This window comes from Leptosomus discolor, chromosome 2, assembly GCF_034619465.1.
Source record: "Leptosomus discolor isolate bLepDis1 chromosome 2, bLepDis1.hap2, whole genome shotgun sequence".
In the NCBI taxonomy this organism is placed as follows: domain Eukaryota; kingdom Metazoa; phylum Chordata; class Aves; order Leptosomiformes; family Leptosomidae; genus Leptosomus; species Leptosomus discolor.
Window position 1 is genome coordinate 24,457,382 of NC_141392.1, and position 23,535 is coordinate 24,480,916.

Sequence of the window (23,535 nt, forward strand, 5' to 3'; positions counted from 1 at the left end):
AAAACACAAGCTCTGTTTCAACACCAGCTTGACAACAATTGGAAGTGACTTGCTATGCTTCAGTTCCCCCTCAGTATGAGAGGGATGGGGAAAGATCCTTGTTTCCACTGTAAACAGGTGTGACATCTGCTGTTGAAAAGCACTTGTATGAAGAATGTTTTATTATTAAGCTGGACCAATCATGTTACTAGTATTTGTTACTGTTAGCATCTGTGCTACAGAATATCCACTCTGAAGGGTTATCCCAGAGTGTAAATCTAAATCCGTGACTGCAGTAAACTAAGTGTGTTTGCTGATGGCGGCTGCATTGATAGAAGTGACCTTGAGGTCTTTACCACATCGTGTAGATTAGAAATTAGGACATGGATCTCCACTGAGCTTTTTCTTAAGTGGTTGATGTCTTATATGAATGAAAAGATAGCCCACGGAAGAGGGAGAGCAAGCACTCAAACATTTGTCTTTTTTTCTGGCAGGATGGAGAAAAAGAAGATTCTGATGAAATCCAAGGTCGCTGCTCCTAACCTCCTGAGGGCACTGCATTCTCTGTACCAGTTCGGTCACCTCTGTGATGTGACAGTTCACACCCAGCATCTAGGAATTCAGGAGGAGTTTCTGGTTCACAAAGCTGTCTTGGCAGCTTCCAGCAACTATTTCAAGGGGCTTTTTCTGCATGATGAGATGCTGGACACCAAGAATTGCACAGTGACTCTGCAAGATATTTACACAGAAGAGTTCACCTCCTTCCTGGAGTTTGTTTACACTGCAGAAGTGGAGATTGAAGCGGAAAAACTGCAACGGATGAAAGAAATAGCTGAAAGGCTTGAATGCAAGGATTTGCTTGACATTTGTGAAGAAGTGAAAGCAGAGGGCAGGAAGGGTTTAGATTTGAGCCTCCATCTGAAAGGTCAGCTGTGTGAAAACGGTGGGCCACAGTGGACTCGCATCCAGCAGGAGGAGAACCGCAAACTGAGTAACTCTTCCCAAGTTGTGGCAATACCCATGCAGAGGAAACTTTGGGAGAGGCAAAAACATAACAAGTTGCTGGCTGGCTACGAACTCATTGAAGGCCAGCCTGCAAGCCTGGAGCAAAAGAGCACTACTTTTCCAGAACCAAAATCCAGGACAGCAAAGCTCCTAAAATGTAACAAGACAGATAGCAGAAACAGACTTGGTGTCGATATCATTAGTCTGGAAAATGAGAGTGGTTGTTCACTCCTAAGCCAGGCTGAATCAAAGGAAGCCTGCATAGTAATTAGGAACACTCTGCCTGAGCAGTGGGAAGATGAAAACAGTTTAATTTCCAAATTAGCCAGAAAAACAGAACGTAGGAAATCACCGCAGCATGTGGCAAAAGTCTTGCCGCAGCTTGCGTGCGAGAAGTGCAACGAGTCGTTCCATGTTATCAAGCAGTACCGGTCACACATGGAGCTCAAGCATGATGTTAATCTGGCGGTCAAGTACAGCTGTAATGTGTGTGAGCAGCTCTTCTCCACTCACCAGCACCTCCGGCAGCACCGCCTCGCCGTTCATGGTGATGAGCGGGGATTCTCTTGCATTTTTTGCGACAAGAGGTTTAAGCGGCAGAAAGACACGAATGACCATATCCGCAGGGTGCATGAGAAGAAGCGGGATCCCCAGGCCTGCCCCTACTGTGACAAGGTCATCAGTTCCAAGTGCGGCCTGACGGTCCACATACGAACACACACCGGGGAGAAACCGTATAAATGTGAACGCTGCCCCGCCAGCTTTGCTCAGAGGTCTGCTTACAATACTCATGTAAGGTACAGCATTCTCTGTCTATGTCCCTGTCCGTGTGCACTCAGGAAAACATGTTTTCTCTCTGGGCACCAGGATAAAAGCCTTCCTGAAGTCCTCACTGCTTTAGTTAAAGAATTCCTTGGATCTGATCAGAAGGGTGTTGAAATCAACACAGATTTTTTTCTGTTGACCTCATCAAGCTCTCAGCCCAGATTACTGGATTGAGGTCTCCCAGACTGGGAGTTTAGGCGAACGTTGAATCAAAGGGGACTTGTGCAATTGGATCTTTTAAATGATTTTGGAAGCCTCAGATTTGGGTTTTTAAATAGGAGCCCCAAAAGAATCGGTATCTCTTTAAAAGGCACAAGAAAATGCTCATTTTATAAACGTCAGGGCAGTGTGGTGCTTTTTAGTATGGCTTTCTTGGGCCAAGTGTCCTGCGTGCTGGTCTGCTGGGTAGCATGAGCTTCCAGATAGGCTTATGAAGTGCTGCCTGCCTCAAAAGAAGGTGTTGACATTGCACAGTAGTTTCCAGAACTGCGAAAGCCACTGTACATGTCAAACACCTCTGTACCCTGTCTCTGTGGTACAGGAGTGGTTTTCTACTGGATCCCAGCTTCCCTTTTAAACAATGTCACAATCTGTTTGTAGTTCAGTCTAGTAGCAGAAAAAACATTCCAGATGTCATTGCACTTGCAACACACAGCTTGTTCCATGCACCGAGTAGTGATAAGTAGAGTTAACCGCTGCCATTGGTGGCTTACAAGGGGGTCTGTTTTGGTTTTCCATATAGGCATTTAATCTTGTCTTGGTTTGAAAGACAGGTGTCTGCTGAGGAAGACAGGAGCCTCCCTTGAAATGGAAAATGCAACCCCCTTCCCTCCACATTATTATAATTTTGAAATTAAGGGTCCTTCAGGCAAAGATATGGGGAATAGGAATAATAGTTCTTTACATATATATATAACACAAGGCAGGAAAAAAAACCAACCCACTGGTTTACCCTGACAGAGTCAGAAATACAACCTGACACCCTGTTAGGGTGGCAGTAGCAGTCCGATAAGATGCTGGCTGCAGTCCTCCTGAAGTGATGGATGTAGTTCTGTTGAAGCAGCGATCTTGTAAAAGGGTCTGGTCTTCCTCCGAAGGTCCAGTGGTAGGTAGGTAGCTCTTGTCCTCTGGAACTCCAGTGGGGGTAAAAACTCCTCTGGGAATCCAGTGGAAGAAGGCTGCTAGGGTGTTTGAGATCTCCGTTTTTATTTGGCATGGACTGCTTGGCTCCTTCTCCCCCGGGCGGAGCATCTCACAATGGGATGGGGAGTCATGAGGCAGTTCCTTGATGGGCCATTAACAGGAGATAGTCCAGAGGGGGGAGGCAGGGAGCACCGCCCCACCTGGTCTCAACAGCTCCTGAAGATGGTAATAGAATACTTTTTTGGGCACATTATACACTGTAACCTAGGACAAGTCTGTATTTCCTTTTTTTTAAGTCTATAATTTCTTAGCCTGTCCAGCATAGCCTTGGAGGAAAATGTACACCCCACCCTGTGTTACTAGTCAGATGACAAATATGTATACTTGAGAGGCTCCATCCCCAATGAACTGAGACATTTTAATTTTCTTTAATTATCTGGTCCAAGCCTACACAAAATTTCCCTGCTGTTCAGCTCTTCAAATGTGCTGTTAGTTTCCTAAATGGTGTGAAGAACAATTAAAAGGAAGCGACCCTTCCTCAGAGGCAAACATGCCTGAATTTAAACAATTAAACTTATTGAAGTTGTGCTCTGTTGTTTGTTTATTTTAACAGAAAAATCCATGCGTCTGGGCAGGAGAGGAAACTCATGCCTGTCTATTGGATGGTAGTTCCACCTGCACATAGACCAAACACAACAAGCTGTGACAAAGATCCTGACAGAGAGACGTGGGATGGGACATCAGAGGCTGAATGCCGAAAGCATGCAAGGCACGAAGGGGCCACGAGTCATGAGGAAGAACCCGGGGCTTCATCTGTTACTGCAGCGGACTGTAGCAAGGAGCGAGGAGAGCAGAAGCGGAAATATAAAGAAGCTGTAGCCAGAAGTGAAAAAATGAGCGAAGAACAGAATGAAGATGAAGGTGAAATGAGCGTGAAGGGCGAGGAGGAGGTAGATTACGAAGCGGGGTGTTCTGAAGTTGAAGATAGTAGAGATAACGAGGAGGTCTGTACTGAGGAGGATGATGAGGATGATGAATACTCCAATGAGAAGGAGGGTGAAGAACGTGAATTAGACGAAGAGTTTAAAATAAAGAAGGTAAATAAAAGTGGGGTGAATAAGAAATCTGCCTATGTAATAAGATGTGATAAGTGTAACGAGCAGTTTGTTTCCCGGAAAAAGTACGTGGATCACTGCAGAGATGTCCATCAGTGCTTGCCCGGTAAAGTCTACCAGTGCGACATCTGCAGCAAGTCATTTGCTAGTTACAACAGCTGGAAGGAGCATCGAGCGTGTGTGCACACTGAAGAAAGGCAGTTTGCCTGCACCCTGTGCAATGCTACCTTTAAAAGAAAGAGAGATGTGAGGACACATTATATGCGGAAGCACGAAGGCAGAGTCAAACGCCCTCTCTGCTCTGTCTGCGGAAAGATCCTCAGCTCCCGAACAGCACTAGTGTTCCATATGCGGACGCATACAGGAGAAAAACCTTACGAATGTGGCATTTGTCACTCAAAATTTGCTCAGCCGTCACAACTTAAGATCCATACCAGGTCAGCCTCCGGTACTGTTTCTCCCGTTACCGCTCCCTTCATGCCCGCTGTACTTCAGCACTTCTTTTTCCTCTCCTGACTTCCCAGTTCTGAGTCATTCTCTTTGTGTGTCCTTATAACGGGAATGCTGGGATATAGTTTGTTCTGTAGGTATCTGTGATTAATTCTTTTATGTAAAGGCTTTGCCTGCAGCTGTCATTGCGCCAGTTTTAGTAAGGATTTTGAAAAGATGCCCTAGCTGAACTTTGTAAGCAAAAGCCAGTCATTTGAGAATCAGAATATGATGATGGCCTTCACCGAGGAAAAGTAGCATGGGCTGAAGAATTAGTCAAGGATCTCAGAGGCCCAGATGCTGAGCCCTGCTCACTCTGGATCGCTCTGAGCAAGTCATTTAGTGTGGGATTTCAGTTCTTGTTTGCAATACAAAAACTGGACTTCTCATCTGGGCTCCCTCTGTAGTCACTGGAGCAACACTGGATAAGTTGCTCCCTGGTGGTTCCGTGTTAAATGTGTCCTCTCCCAGGACAGGGTGAATCATGCTGTGGAATTTCCCATCTTTCTCCAAATAGGGAGCCTAGCAGACGGCTTGTAAGAGGAGGTTAACTGTTGGAGGGCTAACTGAGGTGAGAGAGATCCTGTTACTACAGGCTGTTGACCCATGCAATGGGGACAGTGGCTTACTTCTGTCTCCTAAGTGTTCTTACAGTGATTTAAAAAACTGTGAGGGACACTGATTCAGAAGCAGCAAACCACCCGAAATGTCAAGATAATCTCTGCCAGCTGAAATGCTGCAGAGCCGTGCCACATGTGAGATTTTGGTTCGACTGCATAAAACAGTGACTCATGGGGTTTGTGTTGGGTAACTGGCTGGCTCATGTTGGCAGCATTTTGCCTGACAACTCAAAATTATCCATGTTTTTGCACGTCATACTGTTTGGGTTGGAATAAGGGAAGTCAGCACAGTGCTAAGATCAAACGTAAGGCTCAGACTTTCTCTGATTTGGGCTAGTTTAAGGCCAGATGTCCAGTATGCATTCAGAAACACTGCTTGCCTGAGTTTCCTTAGTGCCTTTTGTCTTAAAAATGAGAATATTGTGCCAGTTGAAGTTTGCAGGCTGGGGGACATGAAGCTGAGGAACTGCAGAAGCCAAGAACGCAGCCCACAGTGTTCCCAGAGATCTGCTGCTGGCATTGTGCTGGGGACAGTCCAGATGCACTTCCAGTATCTAGCACAGCAGCAGCTTGTCATCATCCCTGCTTTCTCCCTTCCAATGCTGATACACGGAGCTGCAACTTGTGAAAGAAAGGTGGATTTTGTAGGGCCCGAGAGTGAGGAAAAGGTAAACCTTAAATGGGAATTTTAGTGCTTTAGTGTAGCACCTGCAGTCATAAATGCTCCCATTTCCTGAATGAGGAGAAGGTACTTTTTTCCACTTGGTTTAGAAAAGTAGTGTAGCGTGTCAGACGTAATTTCAAATACATTATTTTAAGAATGCAGTATTTATTAATGCTCAGTTGTGTTTCACTTCGTTTAGGTCCCATACAGGGGAAAAGCCATATATTTGTGAGGACTGTGGGGCTTGCTTTGCTGATAAAGGCAAACTGACTGGCCACAAGAGGACCCACACAGGTAGGCACTAAATATTTCTGTTCCTTCCACCTGGTTTCTCCTGCCAGAAATTGCTGATGGGGATTTAAAGAAGGTGCACGCTTTTTTTTGTAGCTCGCCGAAGAGACTTGAAGTGCCAGGAAGGAACTCCTAGGGGTGGAAAGAGATTTGAAAACCAACTTTGAAGTATAAAATTCTGCTGAGAGAGTTCAGAGCATATTTTTTTCTCTTTACTCAGGAGAGCGCCTTTATAAATGCGATGTGTGCGGAAAACATTTTGCCACCAATGAGTACTTAAAATGCCACAAACGCTGCCACATGGGGGCAAAGCCCTACAAGTGCGAGGTCTGCGGGAAGACATTTGGCCTGAGAGCCTCGCTAGCCCAGCACAGTAACGTCCATGCAGGTAACGAAACAAACCATTCGGGGCGGGGAAAATAAGCAGTGCTTTGGGTCTGAAGTACTTTCCAGCATGGATGGTGATATTTTATTCCACAACTGCTTTAATAAGCTTCTTGAATTAGGCCATGACACTTTTGTTCTGCTGAAATTGGAGCCAGAAGAACCCACCTCTAACTCTGTGCGTCCTGGTTGGTTTTTTGTTTGGTTTTAGAGACCCGTCCGTATTTCTGCGAGCAGTGCGGGAAAACCTTCACCCAACAGGGCGCTCTCCGGCGCCACCAGCGCATTCACACCGGGGAGAAGCCCTACAAGTGCAGAGCTTGCGAGAGAACCTTCACGGACATGTCCACCTTGCGCCGACACGCGTCGGTACGCTGCCCCTCGGCTCTCTCTGTGGCAGGCAGCCTGCGGTGGTGCCATTTAACTGCCGAGGGAAGCTTCTTGCCTCGATGAGTGTTCACGTTGGTGATGAATATTAGGGTTGGGGGTTGATCTACCAGCTACAGGGTGACTTTTAAAAATCTGTTTCTGAAGTGGGAGGGACTTTCCTCCATCCAACAGCACAGCAGCTCCCACTACTGGCTGTCAAACCAGTCACCTCCCCAGTACTTGTCTTCAAAGGGAAAATCTGATCTTGTAAAACTGCACGAGGAAGGACTCGTTATTTAAAATACTTATTACTGATCGACTCCTTTTAGTGGAAAGGGAACAGTACCACATTCTGCGTTACTACAGTCTCTGCAGTCCTTTAAGCCTTTTACATGATGGTTTATAATGTCTTTGTGTTGCAGATGAATATGATCTTAACGTGTTTCCAGCGATGTGCTGAAAAATGGCTTGCTGAGCTTAGCTGCTTCCAGAGACCTTCAGGTCCTTGAAGTGACTGCTAAGACAGACCATAAGGGGTTTTTTTTTTTCCTATGATTACAAGTTTTTAAGTTACTGTTTGCTAAAATTCTGGCTGCTTTTGGAAGCATTCCATGACAACAGAGCCAGGAAGTCATTGCAGAGCTGGCAAAACAGACCTGATCTTGTGCTTCAGGGTTCAGCTTTTGTGTTTGAGCACAGTAGTGCGGAGTTAGCTCCGATACTATTTTTCTTGCACTGGATTAAATCTTCAGTTATTAAAGTTACTGTTAGAAAAGATTCAGATGTAATTGTTTTCCCCCCTTTTTTTTTTTTTTTCTCCTAGATTCACGACCGGAATGCTCACTGGAGAAGTTTCTTAATAGATCTTACAACCAAAAAAGACCATAATTGGTCCAAAATAGAAACATTCTCAGAAGCTTGTACGGGTGAAGACTCCACACCGGAAATTTGGTCAGTTGACCAAGGTAAACTTTATAAACCAGAAGGCATCCTTCTTAAAAAAGTGGAACATGTGCCATCTAGTGTTGGTAACGCAGAAGACACCGACCGCTCCCTTTTATACTTATAACGGCAGTTACGGCCAGAACACTGCAGCCTTTCTGGGTGGAAATAGGCCGAATTCTCTCACAGCCGGGGGTGCGGACACGAGCGGGGCTGTCGCTGTCAATTATTGCTTGTTTTTTAAATAAAGATGCGCGTAAGTGGCCGCCCGTCCCGTAGCTGATTTGTTTGCGTAGATTTAACGGCGGAAAACGTGTTAATTTGGTAAGAATCAAAACCTAGGGCTGGTTCTCTACGGGGTGGGGCCCCCTGGGCCGCGGTTGCATAGCAACGTCCGTCGCACCGCACTGGCGCCACTTCCTGCGTGTCCCAGTCGCGCCTCCGGGGCGGGGAGGAGGGGGCGGGGCAGCGCGCAGCAGTGCTTCCGGCCGCCGCCCGGAGGCTGTGGGGTGAGGACAGGACCGGCCCGGCCCGGCCCGGCCTGGCCGCTCCGGCTGCAGGGCTGCTCGGTGAGTGCAGGGCAGGAGGGGCCTCGTCCCCCTCCGCGGGTGCCGTAGGCGGGGAGCGATGGCGGGCGAGGGCCTTGGTGCCTCCCTCACCGCTGGCCGCTCCCTTTCCCCTCGCAGCCGGCGAGCCGCTGGGGCCCTCGGGAGCTGCTCTCCGCCCTGTCACCGCCGTGGGGAGGCAGCGGGACGTGCTCCCAGCGTTCCCGTATGATCCACGGCCCTTTCTGAAGGGGAGAGGATACCGGCGGGGGGGCGGGGTCTCCCTGAGCAGGGAGGTCAGTAGCCTCGTCGCCTGTCCTAAGTGCGGGCAGCCAGCTGGGCATCCCCTCCCCGTTACCCTTCGTGGACTCCTGCCTGTTCTTCTGGCCGGGGAGACGTGTGCGTGTGGGCTGCAGCCCGTCCCGGCTTCTTCGGGCTGCTGTGGCAAGCAGGGGCGGCCGAGAAAGGAGGGAGGACGACGACTGGCCTTGTCATGTGAGCTGTGAGGAAGCATGTGGCAATGCCTCATCCTCCTTCCATGCAGGAGCCTCCTGGCCTGGTCCGGGGTCATCGCGCATCTGTGAGTGCCCCTGCACTCACAGGGGCTGCCGGGTCTCCGTGAGGTGCCTGTCATCTCAAACTCGGGCTGGGCGTTTGCTGCAGCGCCCTGTCCTTTTATTTGTAGGTTTAATTTCTGCCTCAGCCCTGCGGACTGTGCCTGTTGTTGTGGTGCTGTTATTATAGCTTCAATAGCTGGAGCAATCCTACATGAGGGTGGTTGGTGCCTAGCAGTAGTGTCTCGTGACAGATGTTGGTGCAGAAGAACATATGAGTTTGTGGGTCTACAAGCACTTCCATTATGAATAGCTGGCTCTCTTTATCTCTTTTCAGCTGGTTTTGCCTCTGGAAGGGGACACATGCACAGTGGCTGACCTTATGCAAGAATTGCTTTTATTTATCTCAGTTCTGCAGGCTAGTCCTGGCAAGCTGGCTCCGTTCGCAGGTTTTCAGGCCTTGTCTTTTTTAAGATGAATATGCCGTACTCCTGCTGAAGATGTTCTGCCAGCCCCATGCTTGGTATGTTGGCCACAGGAGTGGCAATAAAAAGCCTTCACAGTACATCTCTTGCTGTACATGTTAGGTTACTGCTCCTCCTCTGAACAAATTCCAATAGCGATGAGAGCGAGTGATGTGTTTTCATAGTGGCTTTTGACTCTGCGAGCGCTATGGTGGGAAGAACTGGAGGTTTCTGCTTTGCAGCCTTAAGAAAAAAGGAGTTGGCACAATGTGTCTTAACACACGCGTCTGTGGTCAGTCCCTGAAATGGACAGCTCGCGAAGTTACAGTTACGAGCTCGTTCGCCCCAGTGGGAGAAGTTTGTGGTTTGGGTTCTTGTTTCCTGTTGGGGATCGCTGTTGTCTACATGTGACCACAGCTTTTGCTGTGTGCTCAAATGGAAAATAGATGGATGGTTGTGAAATCCCATGATAAGTAGTTCAAAAATAATTGTATTGGGGAGATAAATGTTACGGTTTGATATCATTGATTGTGTCAGATAAAGCATTCAGTGAGTCTTTGCTTAATTCATCCTCAAATGCTTGGACTGCCAGTGTGTTGTATGACTGGGAGGAGAAAAATCACAGGGTGACTATGGAGAAAGGGAAGCAAAATTTAAACACCACCTTTTGTGCCTATTTCTAAGAGTCAGCCCTTCAGTCAGGAGTCAAATCACGCCATTCTTGTTCATATAAAATTCTTATCAAAACTAAAGCATAGCATTGGGGTTCGCTTGTAAAAGCGGACAGTCTTTTGAGGTGCTTGTTGAGCTCTGAGCTACCCCAGGCAATTCCTTATTCCCTTTCCAGGGCTTTTGACTTAAGTGTGGTAAGTGTAACTCAGTAACAGTGGGGGTTTAGGTATTTATTAGAATAATGTTAATGGAACTATTTAAATTTTAAAAGTTTACTAAGCTGAAGATTCAAATGTTAGGAAATAGGGTTTGGTTCTGAGGATAGTCTTTTTCTGTAGAATCTAAGGTAGGGCTTTGGGCACCTGTGGTGGATTGTGTTCCCTGTTCTCCCACTTGCTTGTTGCATGAGGTTAGGGAAACGATTCTACTTCCCGCCAGCCTTGCCGGCCTTGTTTGTAAATTCCTTGGGATAGGGACTCCCTCTGGCTTTTTACCTTATGTAGTATCAAGTCCACGAAGCATTTGTTTTGTGTAGCTACTAGTAATCTCCCTGAATCAGTGTATTTCGTAGCTGTCCATTTTACAGGTTCTTGAAATTATTTTATCAAAACTGTAATAACAGAAAATTATGTTGGGATGTGAGTCTAACTTTTGGTTTGTTGAAATGAGCATGGATTAAAAGTTGAGTTTATAGCTCTGTGGGGGGAGAAAGAGTATCTCTGATGCTGTGAATGTTATTCTTGTGTCTGTCTTTCATGCTTAATATGGCGTCCTTACTGTTACATTACTAAAAATTTTGTTCCATTTGTACGCTATTTTTTTGATTTATCTTTCTGAGCAAGACTTCTGGTGTCTCATGTACAAAGGGCTGCAAGTCTACTGTACCTGAGTGTGTACAGAGAAAGGAAACCTTCATTAACTTTTAGGAAGTGGAAAGAAATTCTCCAGATTCAAAATGCACGTGGATGTAGTTGTTAGAAACACAGTGAAAGTCAATAGATTGTGGGGCGGGGGGTGGTGTTGCTCAAAGCATCTTCAAAGTTCACAGAAATATTGTTCTGGGATCAAACTCTTTTTTTTAAAAAAAAAAAAAAAAAAAACTCAGTTCTGAGAATTTTGGAGCAGTTTAAAACATTACTTGGAAATGCGACATAACCTAAACAGTAGTGAAATGGCAAAGCCCTTGTAAGGCTACAAAAGGGCATTCAAAATTTAGAGGCTGTAAGTCAGCTGTGAGTGCTGAATTTCTTAAAAAAGAAAACACTTTGAGAAAGTTTTATTTCTTAAGTTTACAGTTGAAGAATAGAATTATGCAGTCTCCTCTGCTTTGGTTGGTTAAGTGTTTGGTATTTTATTCCAGTCTTGTTTAAGAGTCTTATCTCAAAAGCCTGTTTAAGGAAGTGTTTATTTAGGATTGCAGTTAACTTTTGCTTAATCTTACCTTTCTCTCATTGCCTGATTAGGAGGAAGAATAATTTCTTAATTCCACATGCCTTAATGAGAACATTTCTTTTGATCTTCCTCTGTTTGCTTTGTCCCTATTACCGGTTCTAATAGTCTGTAGTGTTTCAGGTAAAACTACGGTCGAGATTTAAACTCAAAGTAACTTCAGAGAAATCTCAGTGTACGACTGGCAGCGTGGTTTTAGATATGACCGCTTAGGGTGATGCTTTTTTGAAATCTGCACTTCTAGCCAGGCTTTTCACAATGCTCCTTTGAAAGTCTGGTCTCTTAAGCTCAAGCACCCACCTTAAGTGCTTGAATCTGAAGTGAAGCGCTCTCGAAAGCCCAGACATGACTTTTGGCCACTGAAATCTTTGTTTTGTTAGCTCCTGTGCAAATAGCTAACATGCAGTGTTGTTAACAGCTTTTTGCAGAGAGAAGAAAGATGGAAAGTAATGCAGTTTTACTGGAATCCAAGTCCTCTCCTATCAACCTTTTGAATGAAATGCATCAGCTGCGTCTCCTGGGCCACCTCTGCGACGTGACTGTCAGCGTGGAGTACCAAGGTGTCAGGGCAGAGTTTGTTGCTCACAAGGCTGTATTGGCAGCAACAAGCAAATTTTTCAAGGAGGTGTTCCTTAATGAGAAGGGCATGGATGGCCCAAGGACCAACGTGTTCTTGAACGAGGTCCAGGTTGCTGATTTTGCTTCATTTCTTGAGTTTGTCTACACTGCTAAGGTAGAAGTGGAAGAAGACAGAGTGCAGCGTATGCTAGAAATAGCCGAAAAGCTGAAGTGCTTGGACCTCTCAGAAACCTGCTTTCAATTAAAGAAGCAGATGCTTGAATCAGTGCTGTTGGAGTTGCAAAACTTCTCAGAGTCACAGAACTCTGAGGAAGAGAGCGCTACCCAGCCAAGCATCATGCTCGAGTCCAAAGCAGCTGCTGTGGCAGAAGCTGACCAGGCGGACTGTCCTCTGGATCCTCCAGATTCCCCAGTAGACAGACCCAGCAATGGAACGTCTCCTGAGGTGCCAGCTACCAAATCAAAAGATAAAATGGACAAAAAGAAGGAAATTATAAAGCCTCCTTATGCCAAAATCAGAAGAGCAAGTGGGAGACTGGCTGGGAGGAAAGTATTTGTGGAAATCCCGAAGAAGAAATACATGAGGCGGCTGAGAGAGCAGCAGAAGAATGCAGAGGTTGCTCTTGAAGAACACAAATATCCTCAAGACCAGGATATGTGTGATATGGAGAGGGAGGAGGAGCAAGCAGAGAACAACATCAAACCTGAAAGCGAAGAATGTGATGGCAACTTTGAAATGGAAGAAAACCTGAAAAAATCCGAAGAGGATAAAAAGAAACGAGGCAGTAACTTCAAGTGCAGCACGTGTGAGAAGGAATTCCTGTATGAGAAAAGCTTTCTCAAGCACATAAAGCACAGCCATGGCATTGCAGCCGAAATCATTTATCGGTGTGAAACCTGCAGTCAGACCTTTGCCAACCGGTGCAACCTAAAAAGCCATCAGCGCCATGTCCACAGCAGCGAGCGCCACTTCCCTTGTGAGCTCTGCGGTAAGAAGTTCAAGAGGAAGAAGGACGTCAAGAGGCACATTCTCCAGGTTCATGAGGGTGGTGGGGAGCGTCATCAGTGCCAGCAGTGTGGAAAGGGGTTGAGCTCCAAAACTGCCTTGAGGCTCCATGAAAGGACGCATACAGGCGACAAGCCTTATGGGTGCACAGAGTGTGAGGCTAAATTTTCTCAGCCTTCTGCACTTAAAACACACATGAGGTATGAACAGACTTAACTGGCCTTGTTAGATTCTGGGGGGAGAAGCAGAATCCCATGGAACACACCTTGAGCCTTCAAGTGAAGTGGGGATGTAAAACAGGACTGTCTGGAAAGTGTCCCTGTTTCCTTTTTTCATAGCTTTTTGGTTGTTTTTTTCCCTGCTTTTCACATTAAGGGGATTGCTGTCATTGCCTTTAAGCCTAAGTAGAGGTGCCTGGGCTGAGGCCTGCTGCTGTGGAAGCGCACAGTTAACTTTTCTCATGGGAGTAGACCTATTAAGAGACAATGGGATGTTTCACATGAGAAAAGCAACACCCATGCTGAATTATCTGTAGGATTAGGGCTATAATTCACCTAATTTGATGCCTCTTTATATTCAATAGAATAATGTTATGCAGCAAGTATGAAAATATGCTAAAAAAATTTGGGTGTTAAGCATAGCAAACAACTGATACGTGACTAGAAAAAGGCTGACACATCACCGTCTGGAGGTGAACGAAGCAACAGACGCCCTCGCAGAGCCGATGAAGTCGGTTGTAGTGCTGATACTGCAATGAGACTCCAAGTTGGAGGTGCAAACACCTGGTCTTGGAAGTTTACAGGAGGGACATTTTTATCAAGGCAAAGATTCTAGCTGTGAAGGGCTTCAGCCTGCTTTTGTCAGTCTAGCAAACACTCATCTGCAACCAAATGTCAGATAATAGGTAGGGATTAAGCTTGGAGAGGGAGGTATAGAAGAAATTATCCCAAAGTACTACTATTCTGACCCAAAGAGAGAATGCACTGGTGTCAGCGTGTTCCTAGGTGGATTTTCCTGCCAGGTAGAAGGGTTCATTGATGGCTGCTCTGTTTCACTGCCCTTTTTGAAGTCAGTGGGTTTACTCCCAGTTGCAGAAAGCACGTCCAGAAGCGTAACTTTTGCTAGAGTGCTGCTATGATATTACTGCTAGTGCAGCTGTATGGCATCTCTCTTTCATCATGTGTCCTTTCCTAACTGCAAGTAACTGCTTTCTGCTGCTTCAAACATTATTTTTTGGCATAAGTGGAGTTTCTCCTCCATTGTGTACTGCTATGACTGTTCAGTAAGCTTGATGAATGCTGGAAAATCAGTGCTGTCCTAACTTGTGTGTTGTGACAGTCTGTGGTGAGAATTTCTCATCTTTTTTAATATATTTTTAACTCTATACTCTTCCTGTTGATATATATTACCACAAAAACCGGCCTCTGTTGGCTGTGTTCCTGCAGCACTATTCAAAAGTGCACTGAAGTGTGCATGGCCTCAAAAATTTAAGCTAGAGGAAACTGGAATACTGCTATAGGCAACAATTCCTGTCCTTGGTGTACAGACAGCCTTCCCCAGAGCTCACGCTGCAGGCTTGGGCTGACAGCAAGAACAAGGCCTGTATAAAAGTGGCATCTTTGTATTCCTCTCCTTGGGTGCCACTTATCCCAGAGTAGCCAGTGGCTCTCTACTTGGTGGCCCTGCAGAAGCAGGGACCACTCACCTTCTGTGTGGAATATTTTATCGATAGCGTCAGCAATATAAAGATGCCTGCTTTACTTCAGATCCCAAAAGATGGTCACCTTTTTCTTTCGGTCTGTCTATTTGGATACAAGTTTTCTAAACTTCACACAATGTTTACAGTTAAAAATTTGTCTTTACCCTAAAAAAAAAAAATTTTGGATCTGGGCCTTGATCATGCAGCGCATGCGTGACTGAGCAATGAAAGCAGCACTGCAGAAACCACAATGCAGAATTTGGCCCAGCTGAGGCTGGTTTTGAAAGACACTAAAATCTCGCGCAGCACTAAAATCTCTGCAGAGAGCAGCCGCAAAGACAACTTGTGTTGTGCTGCAAAGCAAAGAGAGAGAGAGAGAGAGAGAGACCTCGGTGCTTTAATGTTGCTTTCTCATTTCAGAATCCATACTGGTGAAAAACCTTTTGTCTGTGATGAATGTGGTGCCAGGTTCACTCAGAATCACATGCTTATATATCACAAACGATGTCACACAGGTAAGGCTTTCTTTTGCAAGGAACTACATATAGAAGGAGGCCTGCTGTGAAACCAGGAGATCTTATTTTTCATTCAGAAAATGCTTTTGTTTTTGGTGGTGGGTTTTATGTAAAATCAGATATTCTCATCCCTAGACACAATTTTAGTGGAAAGGTTCCTCTAGGTGGATAGGCAGGCGGTGGAGGGAGTAAAAGGAGCTGATTAAATAAATGGAAAAGGAGTTCCCATCAGGCTGGGATCCAACATCTGAGGCTGCTTTGGATAGTCTTCAATATCCAAAGATCTGTCATCAATAAAAGGTCTGTTTGAATTCTTAGAGAAAAATTATTTCTCTCCAAGTCTGAAACAGTTAGTCCAAGGAATATGAAACAGCTGCCTTGGCTTATCCTGATCTGCAGAGAAATCTTTTTAAAAGCGGGTGTCCTTCATGGTATAAACTGGTGGTTTGAATTGACCCTTCGTACCACCTGAGGGTTGTGTGCGGTACTTTTTTGCATCTCTGAATACACCCATCTTAAAATGGTCTGCCTTCTGCCAGGAACTTGTAACTGCATGTGGATGGCAGAAAATATGAAATTACTGTGAAATACAATTCCAAGAACACTTTTCGAGACACAAATAACTGAAATCGGCTGCTTACAGGTGGAGGCCTTGCATCAGAGGCATGCAGCGTGGTGTATGATGAGAGTAAGCCAGAATCCTCCAGAGGTGGCTAGAAGACTGCTGGCTGCAGATCTCCCTGGGGTTTTCGTACATCACTGTTGGATGGGTGTGATTGCCCTCGCACTTGGAGGGTGTTGTGCAGATTTCTGGCAGGAAAGCTCTGCGCCCTCCGCAGAGGTCACTGCTGTCACAGTGGCCTGCTTGGATCCTTTTGTGAGGCTGGCACGTGGTTCATTTGTATCTAATAGTGTTCAGCTTTTTGTGTGACGTCTTAGTTCTCCTTTTCACCCTTGCTGTAGGGGAAAGGCCTTTTATGTGTGAAACATGCGGGAAGAGCTTTGCCTCGAAGGAGTACTTGAAACACCATAACAGAATCCATACTGGATCCAAACCGTTCAAATGTGAAGTTTGCTTCAGAACCTTTGCACAGAGGAACTCGCTTTACCAGCATATAAAAGTTCACACAGGTAGGACTTGCTCTTCTTCGTTTGGAACAAACCATCACCATTTAAAGGCGTAGCCCTCACGGATGCGTAATTCAGACAAGGAATTTCTCAACTCGATTACTTTAGTTCCCCGCCTGCATGCACGTTTTGATTGTTGCTGCAGTGCGTTCGTTCATCCACTTCCTTTCTCCTGTTACCCCCTCTGCTTCTTACTGACTTACAACAATTCTCAGAAATGCTTCCAAGAGCTGTGCAGATATTGTTAATAATGCTGCCATGATTATTAGTGACCGGAGAACTGTGTTTTAACTCTGAGCACGGCACTGCAGAGAGCTGATCTCGTTCTTACCTGCTTGCTCACCTTTCATGTTTGCATTCAAGGAAGGAGTAAACATGGTTGTTTCAAAAAGCACTTAAGACAGCGACTGCAGCAAGACAGTTTATGACGTATTTGGAGAGAGCCAAGTGGTTATGAGCAGCTCTGTCATTCATGCTCACAGATTGTTGTCCCCCGTCAATAGGAAAACTTGTATGCTGGGCGGGATGTTAGTTGCTAATGGAAAAGACATGTAAAAATTTGGAGGCTTCAGTGTTTGCGCAGATTTGTGCAGGCTGTGGGTCTAGCCCTTACTCTGTAAGTATCTGCTTACTTCAGGTGTGTCAAAATTTTACCCAGCTGTGGGAATTCTGAAAACATCTTGTTTTTTTTTCCTTGTGCGTGCCATATTGTTTCATGAAGTACAGCAGTTACTTGAGGTTCCCCAGCGAGCAGCACTCGTGTTACCCTGACATCACCCCTTTAATGCTGTGCTCTGCTTTCAGGTGAACGGCCCTACTGCTGTGACCAGTGTGGGAAGCAGTTCACGCAGCTGAACGCGCTGCAGCGCCACCATCGAATACACACCGGGGAGAAGCCATTCATGTGCAACGCCTGCGGGCGAACTTTCACTGACAAGTCCACCCTCCGACGGCACACTTCGGTAAGAACCTGTCATCCCGCTACCTTGAGGCCCTAGAGCCGCCTTCTGTGGCAATGTATTGACATGTCAATTTTGTCAGGCCTGGCAGGGAGTTCTGTCTGGTTTTTGTTGCGTATCGTCCTCTCTCTGACGTGGCATTACAGTACTCAAATGGTTTGTGCTCACTCCCACAACTGTGGTGAGGCCGTTCTTCATCCGTTGTGGCGTAGCCCACGTGGGTCACGCCTGAGGACTGCTTAGTCACAGGTTTGTTCTGTGACCTCTGAGCGTGTTCCCCATGCAACTGGCATGTGACAGGAGAAGTCGCTTTCTGGGCCAGGCTCAGTTAGATGCTTTATGAAGACAGGAAGCTCACCAGGGACACAGATTGGTGCCTGGATGTATACTGGCCTAGTTTGTGGGTAGTTATGCGGGATGAAAATAGAGACCTTTTCTACCAGCATTGAGTATGAGCTGGATCCAAGCTTTTGCCTCTCAGACAGTCATCAAGTCATCATGTGTTCAACCTTCTGGTTTTTGGTTTTGCCTTTTTTTTTTTTTTTCTTCAGATACACGATAAAAACACACCCTGGAAGTCCTTCCTCGTCATTGTTGAAGGAGCATCTAAGAATGACGAAGGTCACAAAACCGAGCTACCCGATGAAGAATATGATGTATCACCTAAAATACCAGAGAAGCTACTGTCTTTCTCTGAAAATGGCCACTATCAAAACTTGACTGCTGTCCCGGGGAGTGTGACTGCACTGCACGACAATGACTCCACCCCAGGAACAGACTGTAAGTCAGACGGGACTCCAGGGCCCCAGGAAGCCCTTATAGCTACCACTCTGAGTGAGCTGACAGTGCTCCATTCACAGACAGACTCTATTCAGCCACAGCTTCATGCTCTGGTGAATATGGAATAATTTGGTTATTTACAAATCCCGTTTAAGCTGCACCCTTTGTACAGTCCTTTGGCTTTGCCAATAACCTACTGCGGGAACTAGGAGAAGCTGGAACAAGGAAGCAGGGCTAGACACGAAAGAAATGCACTGGATTGCCACAGTTGCCTCAAAAAAAGTCATTACCCACCTCCAACGTGTACAGCTCCATCTCCTGAAGGTAGGGCAGAGTCCCACGGCACTGCAGGGGGTGGCAGAGGAGTGAGAACTCCCAGGAAGTTTATTCCCTACGAATAAAAGGGTGCAGTTCAGCTTGTTTGCTTTAGCTGGCCTGCAGTGGAAATAAGTACCTACATTCAGATAGGTTGTAAAGAAGGTGCGAGTTTGTTTTCCACACGTACAATCAAGAGAAATTATGTTGTGTTTCTCAGCCTAGTAGCTTAATGAAATGATTTGTATTTTCCCTAGTGGAAATTCATGCATAAAATCAGTTTTACTAAATTGCTTTTCAGGAAGTGTTGGTTTGTCTCTGCTTTTGCCAAAGATCCAAGCAGTGAGCCAGCTCACTCCTTGGGAATGTGATGGGGATCGAGCTATGGAAAGATCTGGAGTTTCATTCCAGGAGTTTTGATTCTCTGGTAGCAAAAGGGGCAAGCAGGAGCCAAGTGCTGTGTCCATACAGGTGGTGGGATTATTTTTACAGTTCAGTGAAACCCAGGGCAGTTTGACACTTGTGACTCTTCATCTTCCAACTGCTCTAGCTTACATATAACTTGGCAATTAAGAGACCGAAACATTGCTTGTGAAAATGTCGATGAAAAGGAGTCCTTCAGCTACCCTGTGAAAGCTAGTGTAGACAGACAGACAGCTGTCCTGTCCCACGAGGTGTGTTTCGGGGTAGGTGAATCTTTTGTATCCTCCCTTTTAAAGGGGTTTTCCTCTGCACGGCAGAGACCCTTTGCTCGGCAAAGGTAGCGAGTTAATAACCCTCTTTGGTCGGTAGATTGGCAGCAATAACGCACTTTGATAGTAATAATATTTCACAGATCAGATAAAAGAATGGCTTTCCCTAATTCTGTCTAATAATATGGAGAGAGGAAAAAAAAGTGAGAGAGAGATATCACCGCTCCTGGGGTCCAGCAACATCTCGCAGGTCTGGTCTGATCTTTGTTTCTTTGGTGGTAGGTGCAGACCTGTGTCTTGATTATTGGCATTTTTATTGTCCCTTGTCATTAATATTCATGATCCTGTTCACGTTATCCCCTCCTCTTCTCCCTTTTCATGCTGATTAGGACGCAGGCACAGTATGTGACATTTTGGGGGGTCCAAGGGGTCCTGTCCACTATAGCTAAGGGAGTGGACCTTCTCAAGTCCCGTGTACACCTGTAGATAAGGGCTTGGCCCTCTCCAAGTCCAGAAACACCCCTCTTCTGCAGGGTTTGTCTGTTTGGATAGGGGAGGGTGGGTAGCTGCTCCAACTGAAGCCCCCCTTTATCGATTGTCCCAACTAAAGTTTCTGAAGGGAGAACACTGCTCCACCTTCCTACCTCCAAGGAGGGGGCACCGCTTCACCCTTTTATCTCTGGGGAGGGAGCACCGCTCCACCTTCGCAGGGCTTGTTCCCTCCCTGGAGCACACTGTACTGCAAAGCAGGCTGTTCTTAGGGTCAACACATAAAACTCACACTGTAAAAGAGGTTTGTTCAAGACACATACATAAAATCTGCAAAACAGGTTCTTTAAGGCAAAAATTCACTGTCCTTCACAACAGCTTATTGGCATTGTCCTGTTAACTTTCATCTGAGCCATTTTCTGCTGGTTCAGAGGTCAGCACTGCTCTCTTCTCCACCATCACTTAGACAGGACTGCAGACCTACTGCTAAACTAAGTGATAGCCAGTGGGAAAAGTTAACTAGCGTTCTGCTCCTGAGTTGCTACAGCTAATCCCAGCACTGCAAGAGTCTCCCGAGGTAAATCCAGTCACAAATAGGAGGCAGTCAGGGTTCATATGACTAATGGCATAAAAAGATGCAAATAAGTGAAAAACATACTGCGCTATTCAAGGGATTCAGGCCTTTATTTCCCAGATTGTGAATACTTTGTCCATAGGACTGTGTTGGAATCTGAACGGCAGTTTTAGGCTGGTGTCTGTTTAACTTTCCCCAGCAAGGTGTTTAGAGGCAGGCCTTAAGGATCCCAGTGCCACCAACCTAAGAGAATCACACTTCTATGTGGGCATTTCTTCCCAAGACAGACAGATCTTTCCTAAATACCTCTGCCCCTTCCCCAGGCAGTACCTCTCTTTGTTCTCCCCAGTCACAACCAGTACCTGGGAAAGCTGTTGCACAGGGAAACCCCAGAGAGTTTCTGTCCGGGGTGAGCATTTTCTGCATTTCCTTTGCTGGGCTGGAATGATAAAGTTACTTTGGTTGCCCTCCCTGGAGTACTTGGGAGGATTTGGAATATTTTTCCTATGTAGGGAAGGAACCATTGCAGTTGCTGGCACTGACAAAGAAACATCTGACTGGGATGACTCTTGGTTTTGGGAGCAGCTGTGAATTAGCAGCAACTTGCTGGTATGGTTAACGCTTCAAAATCAGGACGAGATTCCCTGTGCCATCATGGAAAAATCTGGAGCTTTTCTATCTTTTTCCTGTTTTGCTTTTCTGCTTCTCTTTAGTTTACTATTAATGTAGTATTTCCACAGAAACTTTCTCAGCTGAAGCTGTGAGAAAAACTTTCTGAAAAGTTGCGTTAGCATGAAGGTAAGCACAATCAAGCCTTGTTAGGGCCTGTCCTAAGGCTTAGGGGGTGGCAAAGCAATAACGATACCCAAACTGTGGCACAGAGCTATTTTTGAACCTTAAAGGGATGTCTGATGGGTTACCATGGAATCATAACTATAGAAAGGGAATTTTTTTAAGAGAACATTTCCAAGAGGTTATATTTGAAATATTTATTCAAGCACTATGTTCCTGTTGAAGCTCAGTATTCCCAATGTAAAGAGTTTGTAGATATATTTAAAGTCTGAGCGTTAGTACCTGTAGCCAGGGAAACTTTTGTACTCCATGAATGTACGGAAGTGAGTTACTCGTATGAACTGTTCTTATTAAAATACTGAACTCTTAAAAGACTGACCCTTCCAGTGACTCGATGACCATATCAAATGTTTCTGTACCCTCCACATAACGCACAGACCCCCATCGCTGTGAATGCACGAAATCTGGGCTAAGTCCTAACCGAGCTCTGCTGCAGGCCTGAAGCTGTCAGGTGCCACTCTTCCTCCCCAGGCCCGTCACCCTGCCAGAGCATGGCCATGCAGCGCTGTGGGAGCCTGGGCTCCACCTTACCTGTCTGCCGGACGGGGTGGGTTTCTTGGAGCTTACCTCCAGCTAGGCGTTACAAAACACGCCTGCGAAAGTGGGACGTGGGACATTTCACGTTCCCACAGGTGACAGGTTGTACAACAGGTAGTTAAGTGGTGTGACAATCCCTGTAAAATGAGCGGCCAGTGCTTCCCCATATGAGTATTCACCCTGGGGTTGTACCTGAACAGGTTACCACAGTAACTGAAAGGAAGCCCGATGGATCCTGGCTTTTATCATCCATCACCTCACGGCTTTCCATCAGGCTCTAGCTTTAGCCTGCCTTTCACATTACCCCAGGAAAGAACATTTATCACTACTTACATTCATGATTTTCACTTTATTAATGTACAGATTCACACAAAACATTATATTCTTGCTAAGGCCATTTCATTAATAAGTTTCCATAGTACAGAGTTGTGTACTGGGGGGAAAATACAGCAGAGTGGCAGATCGTTGTTGTAAAACTGTCACAATTGACCACTGCTAACACTGGAGGACATGCTGCAGCCTACTTCTATGGAACGAACACTGGTATTGGAATGGTGTTACTCCAGGGCACAGTAACAGACCACACGACCCCATGGGTACGGTCTTCTGGTCCACCAGCTCCATACGCATTTGATCACAGCTGTGCATAATACTGACGACAGGAAAAGTGAACCAAAAAAAGGCATAAAAACACGCGCCTCAGTTGTGTGTGTGATGCTAGGGCAAGGAAACCTCACAGCCCGCGCTCCCCCTCGCTACAGCTGCCAAGGCGTCGGACACAAGTCAAGACAAACCCGCCAATACGATGGGTCTCTGCTCACCACAGAAAAAAGTACGTTAAACCAGTTCTAACTGGTTCCACCTTGGCCCCTCTTGTCCAAGATGAGACTAAATCTGCAGCTAATCCAGCTTCAGTGGTAAGATTACCTACCTACCACGCTCACTGCGTCCTAAGCCCAGTATTTTCTCTGCCCCGTGGAGGTGGCACAAGCGCACAAAGGACTCGGGAAATGTCAGTCAGGCCTGGTTTCTGCTGAGCTGAGGTGTGCACCTGCCTCTTGGGTGGAGACAGACCAGGACCCCATCCTAAACGGGGTTTCCCTTGTGGGAAAAACAGATGTGACACAGGGTGAGCTAAGTTAAAGTGATGGGTTTGTTGCGGACAGAGGTGGATCATGAGCAGCAGCCTTAAAAACACATCAGAGAAGTGAAGAAATGGAAATTGCTTGGAAGAAGGAGCCTTGTCCAGGCTGTTTCAATGCACTCGCCATGGCAGTTCTGCACAGCTTATGGGTCTTTTCTAACAAGTTAGGATGCACAGAATAGTCTATGGAAAATAAGCGATCAGTCAGGAAAACAAAAAAATAATAACAACAATAATTTGGCATGTACCAGGAGCATTTTTTGGTTTTCTTTTTCATAAGCCAGCGGTAAAGTACCACTTAATAGAACTAAAGCCTTTAGACCAATAAGCCAAACCGCGTTCTACTCAATAACCACCTCAATTAAAATCAAACTGAGGAGAAGTGCAAAAGCAGCATTTTGGTTGCCAGAGACTATCACTTCATCAAGAGAAACACCGGGCAGAGCCCAGGCTGGGTGGCAGCACCCGCTGAAACTGCCGTGACGTTCCTGCTCTGGCCGTGAAAGAGGGCCGACTTAAACAGCGGTTGTGCCGAATAAAGCAGTCACTTTTCATTCCTTCCACATCAGTAGTGCAGCTGAAAATCTCTTCATTGCAGAGAAATACTGAGTGACAACTCCCACTGACAAACTGTACAGTCCCCCAAATCCTCCTTAATATATATGCATGAAATAATGGGTAGCTTAATCATCTCTAATTAAACAAAGCATTGCACGGAAGAGCCTTGGTTGCCGACATTTTAAAACACATTTCTAA

At 46.0% G+C, this 23,535-nt stretch overlaps 2 protein-coding genes across 2 annotated transcripts; both read left to right on the forward strand.

The window, feature by feature from the left end:
* Positions 1-474: 474 nt before the first annotated feature.
* Positions 475-8,039, forward strand: LOC104343813 (uncharacterized). The gene is made up of 6 exons (XM_086482263.1): positions 475-1,781; positions 3,566-4,504; positions 6,040-6,134; positions 6,352-6,519; positions 6,727-6,884; positions 7,708-8,039. The coding sequence occupies exons 1-6, from the start codon at positions 475-477 to the stop codon at positions 7,951-7,953; spliced, it is 2,913 nt and encodes a 970-aa protein (XP_086338389.1). The 3' UTR covers positions 7,954-8,039.
* Positions 8,040-8,363: 324 nt separating this feature from the next.
* LOC104341800 (GDNF-inducible zinc finger protein 1) lies at positions 8,364-21,414 on the forward strand. Its single transcript, XM_086482264.1, has 6 exons — positions 8,364-8,395; positions 11,929-13,295; positions 15,215-15,309; positions 16,273-16,440; positions 17,242-17,399; positions 17,948-21,414. Exons 2-6 carry the CDS (start codon positions 11,950-11,952, stop codon positions 18,302-18,304), a joined length of 2,124 nt encoding a protein of 707 aa, XP_086338390.1. The 5' UTR covers positions 8,364-8,395; positions 11,929-11,949; the 3' UTR covers positions 18,305-21,414.
* Positions 21,415-23,535: the final 2,121 nt, after the last annotated feature.

Excerpts from the sequence above, each read along its gene's own strand:
- LOC104341800 (XM_086482264.1), top strand. The coding sequence starts at position 11,950 with ATGGAAAGTAATGCAGTTTTACTGGAATCCAAGTCCTCTCCTATCAAC. Across the intron at positions 15,310-16,272 it reads TCACAAACGATGTCACACAG|GGGAAAGGCCTTTTATGTGT; the intron begins GTAAGGCTTTCT and ends CCCTTGCTGTAG. Across the intron at positions 16,441-17,241 it reads GCATATAAAAGTTCACACAG|GTGAACGGCCCTACTGCTGT; the intron begins GTAGGACTTGCT and ends CTCTGCTTTCAG.
- LOC104343813 (XM_086482263.1), top strand. The coding sequence starts at position 475 with ATGGAGAAAAAGAAGATTCTGATGAAATCCAAGGTCGCTGCTCCTAAC. Across the intron at positions 1,782-3,565 it reads GCTTACAATACTCATGTAAG|AAAAATCCATGCGTCTGGGC; the intron begins GTACAGCATTCT and ends TTATTTTAACAG. Across the intron at positions 6,520-6,726 it reads GCACAGTAACGTCCATGCAG|AGACCCGTCCGTATTTCTGC; the intron begins GTAACGAAACAA and ends GTTTGGTTTTAG.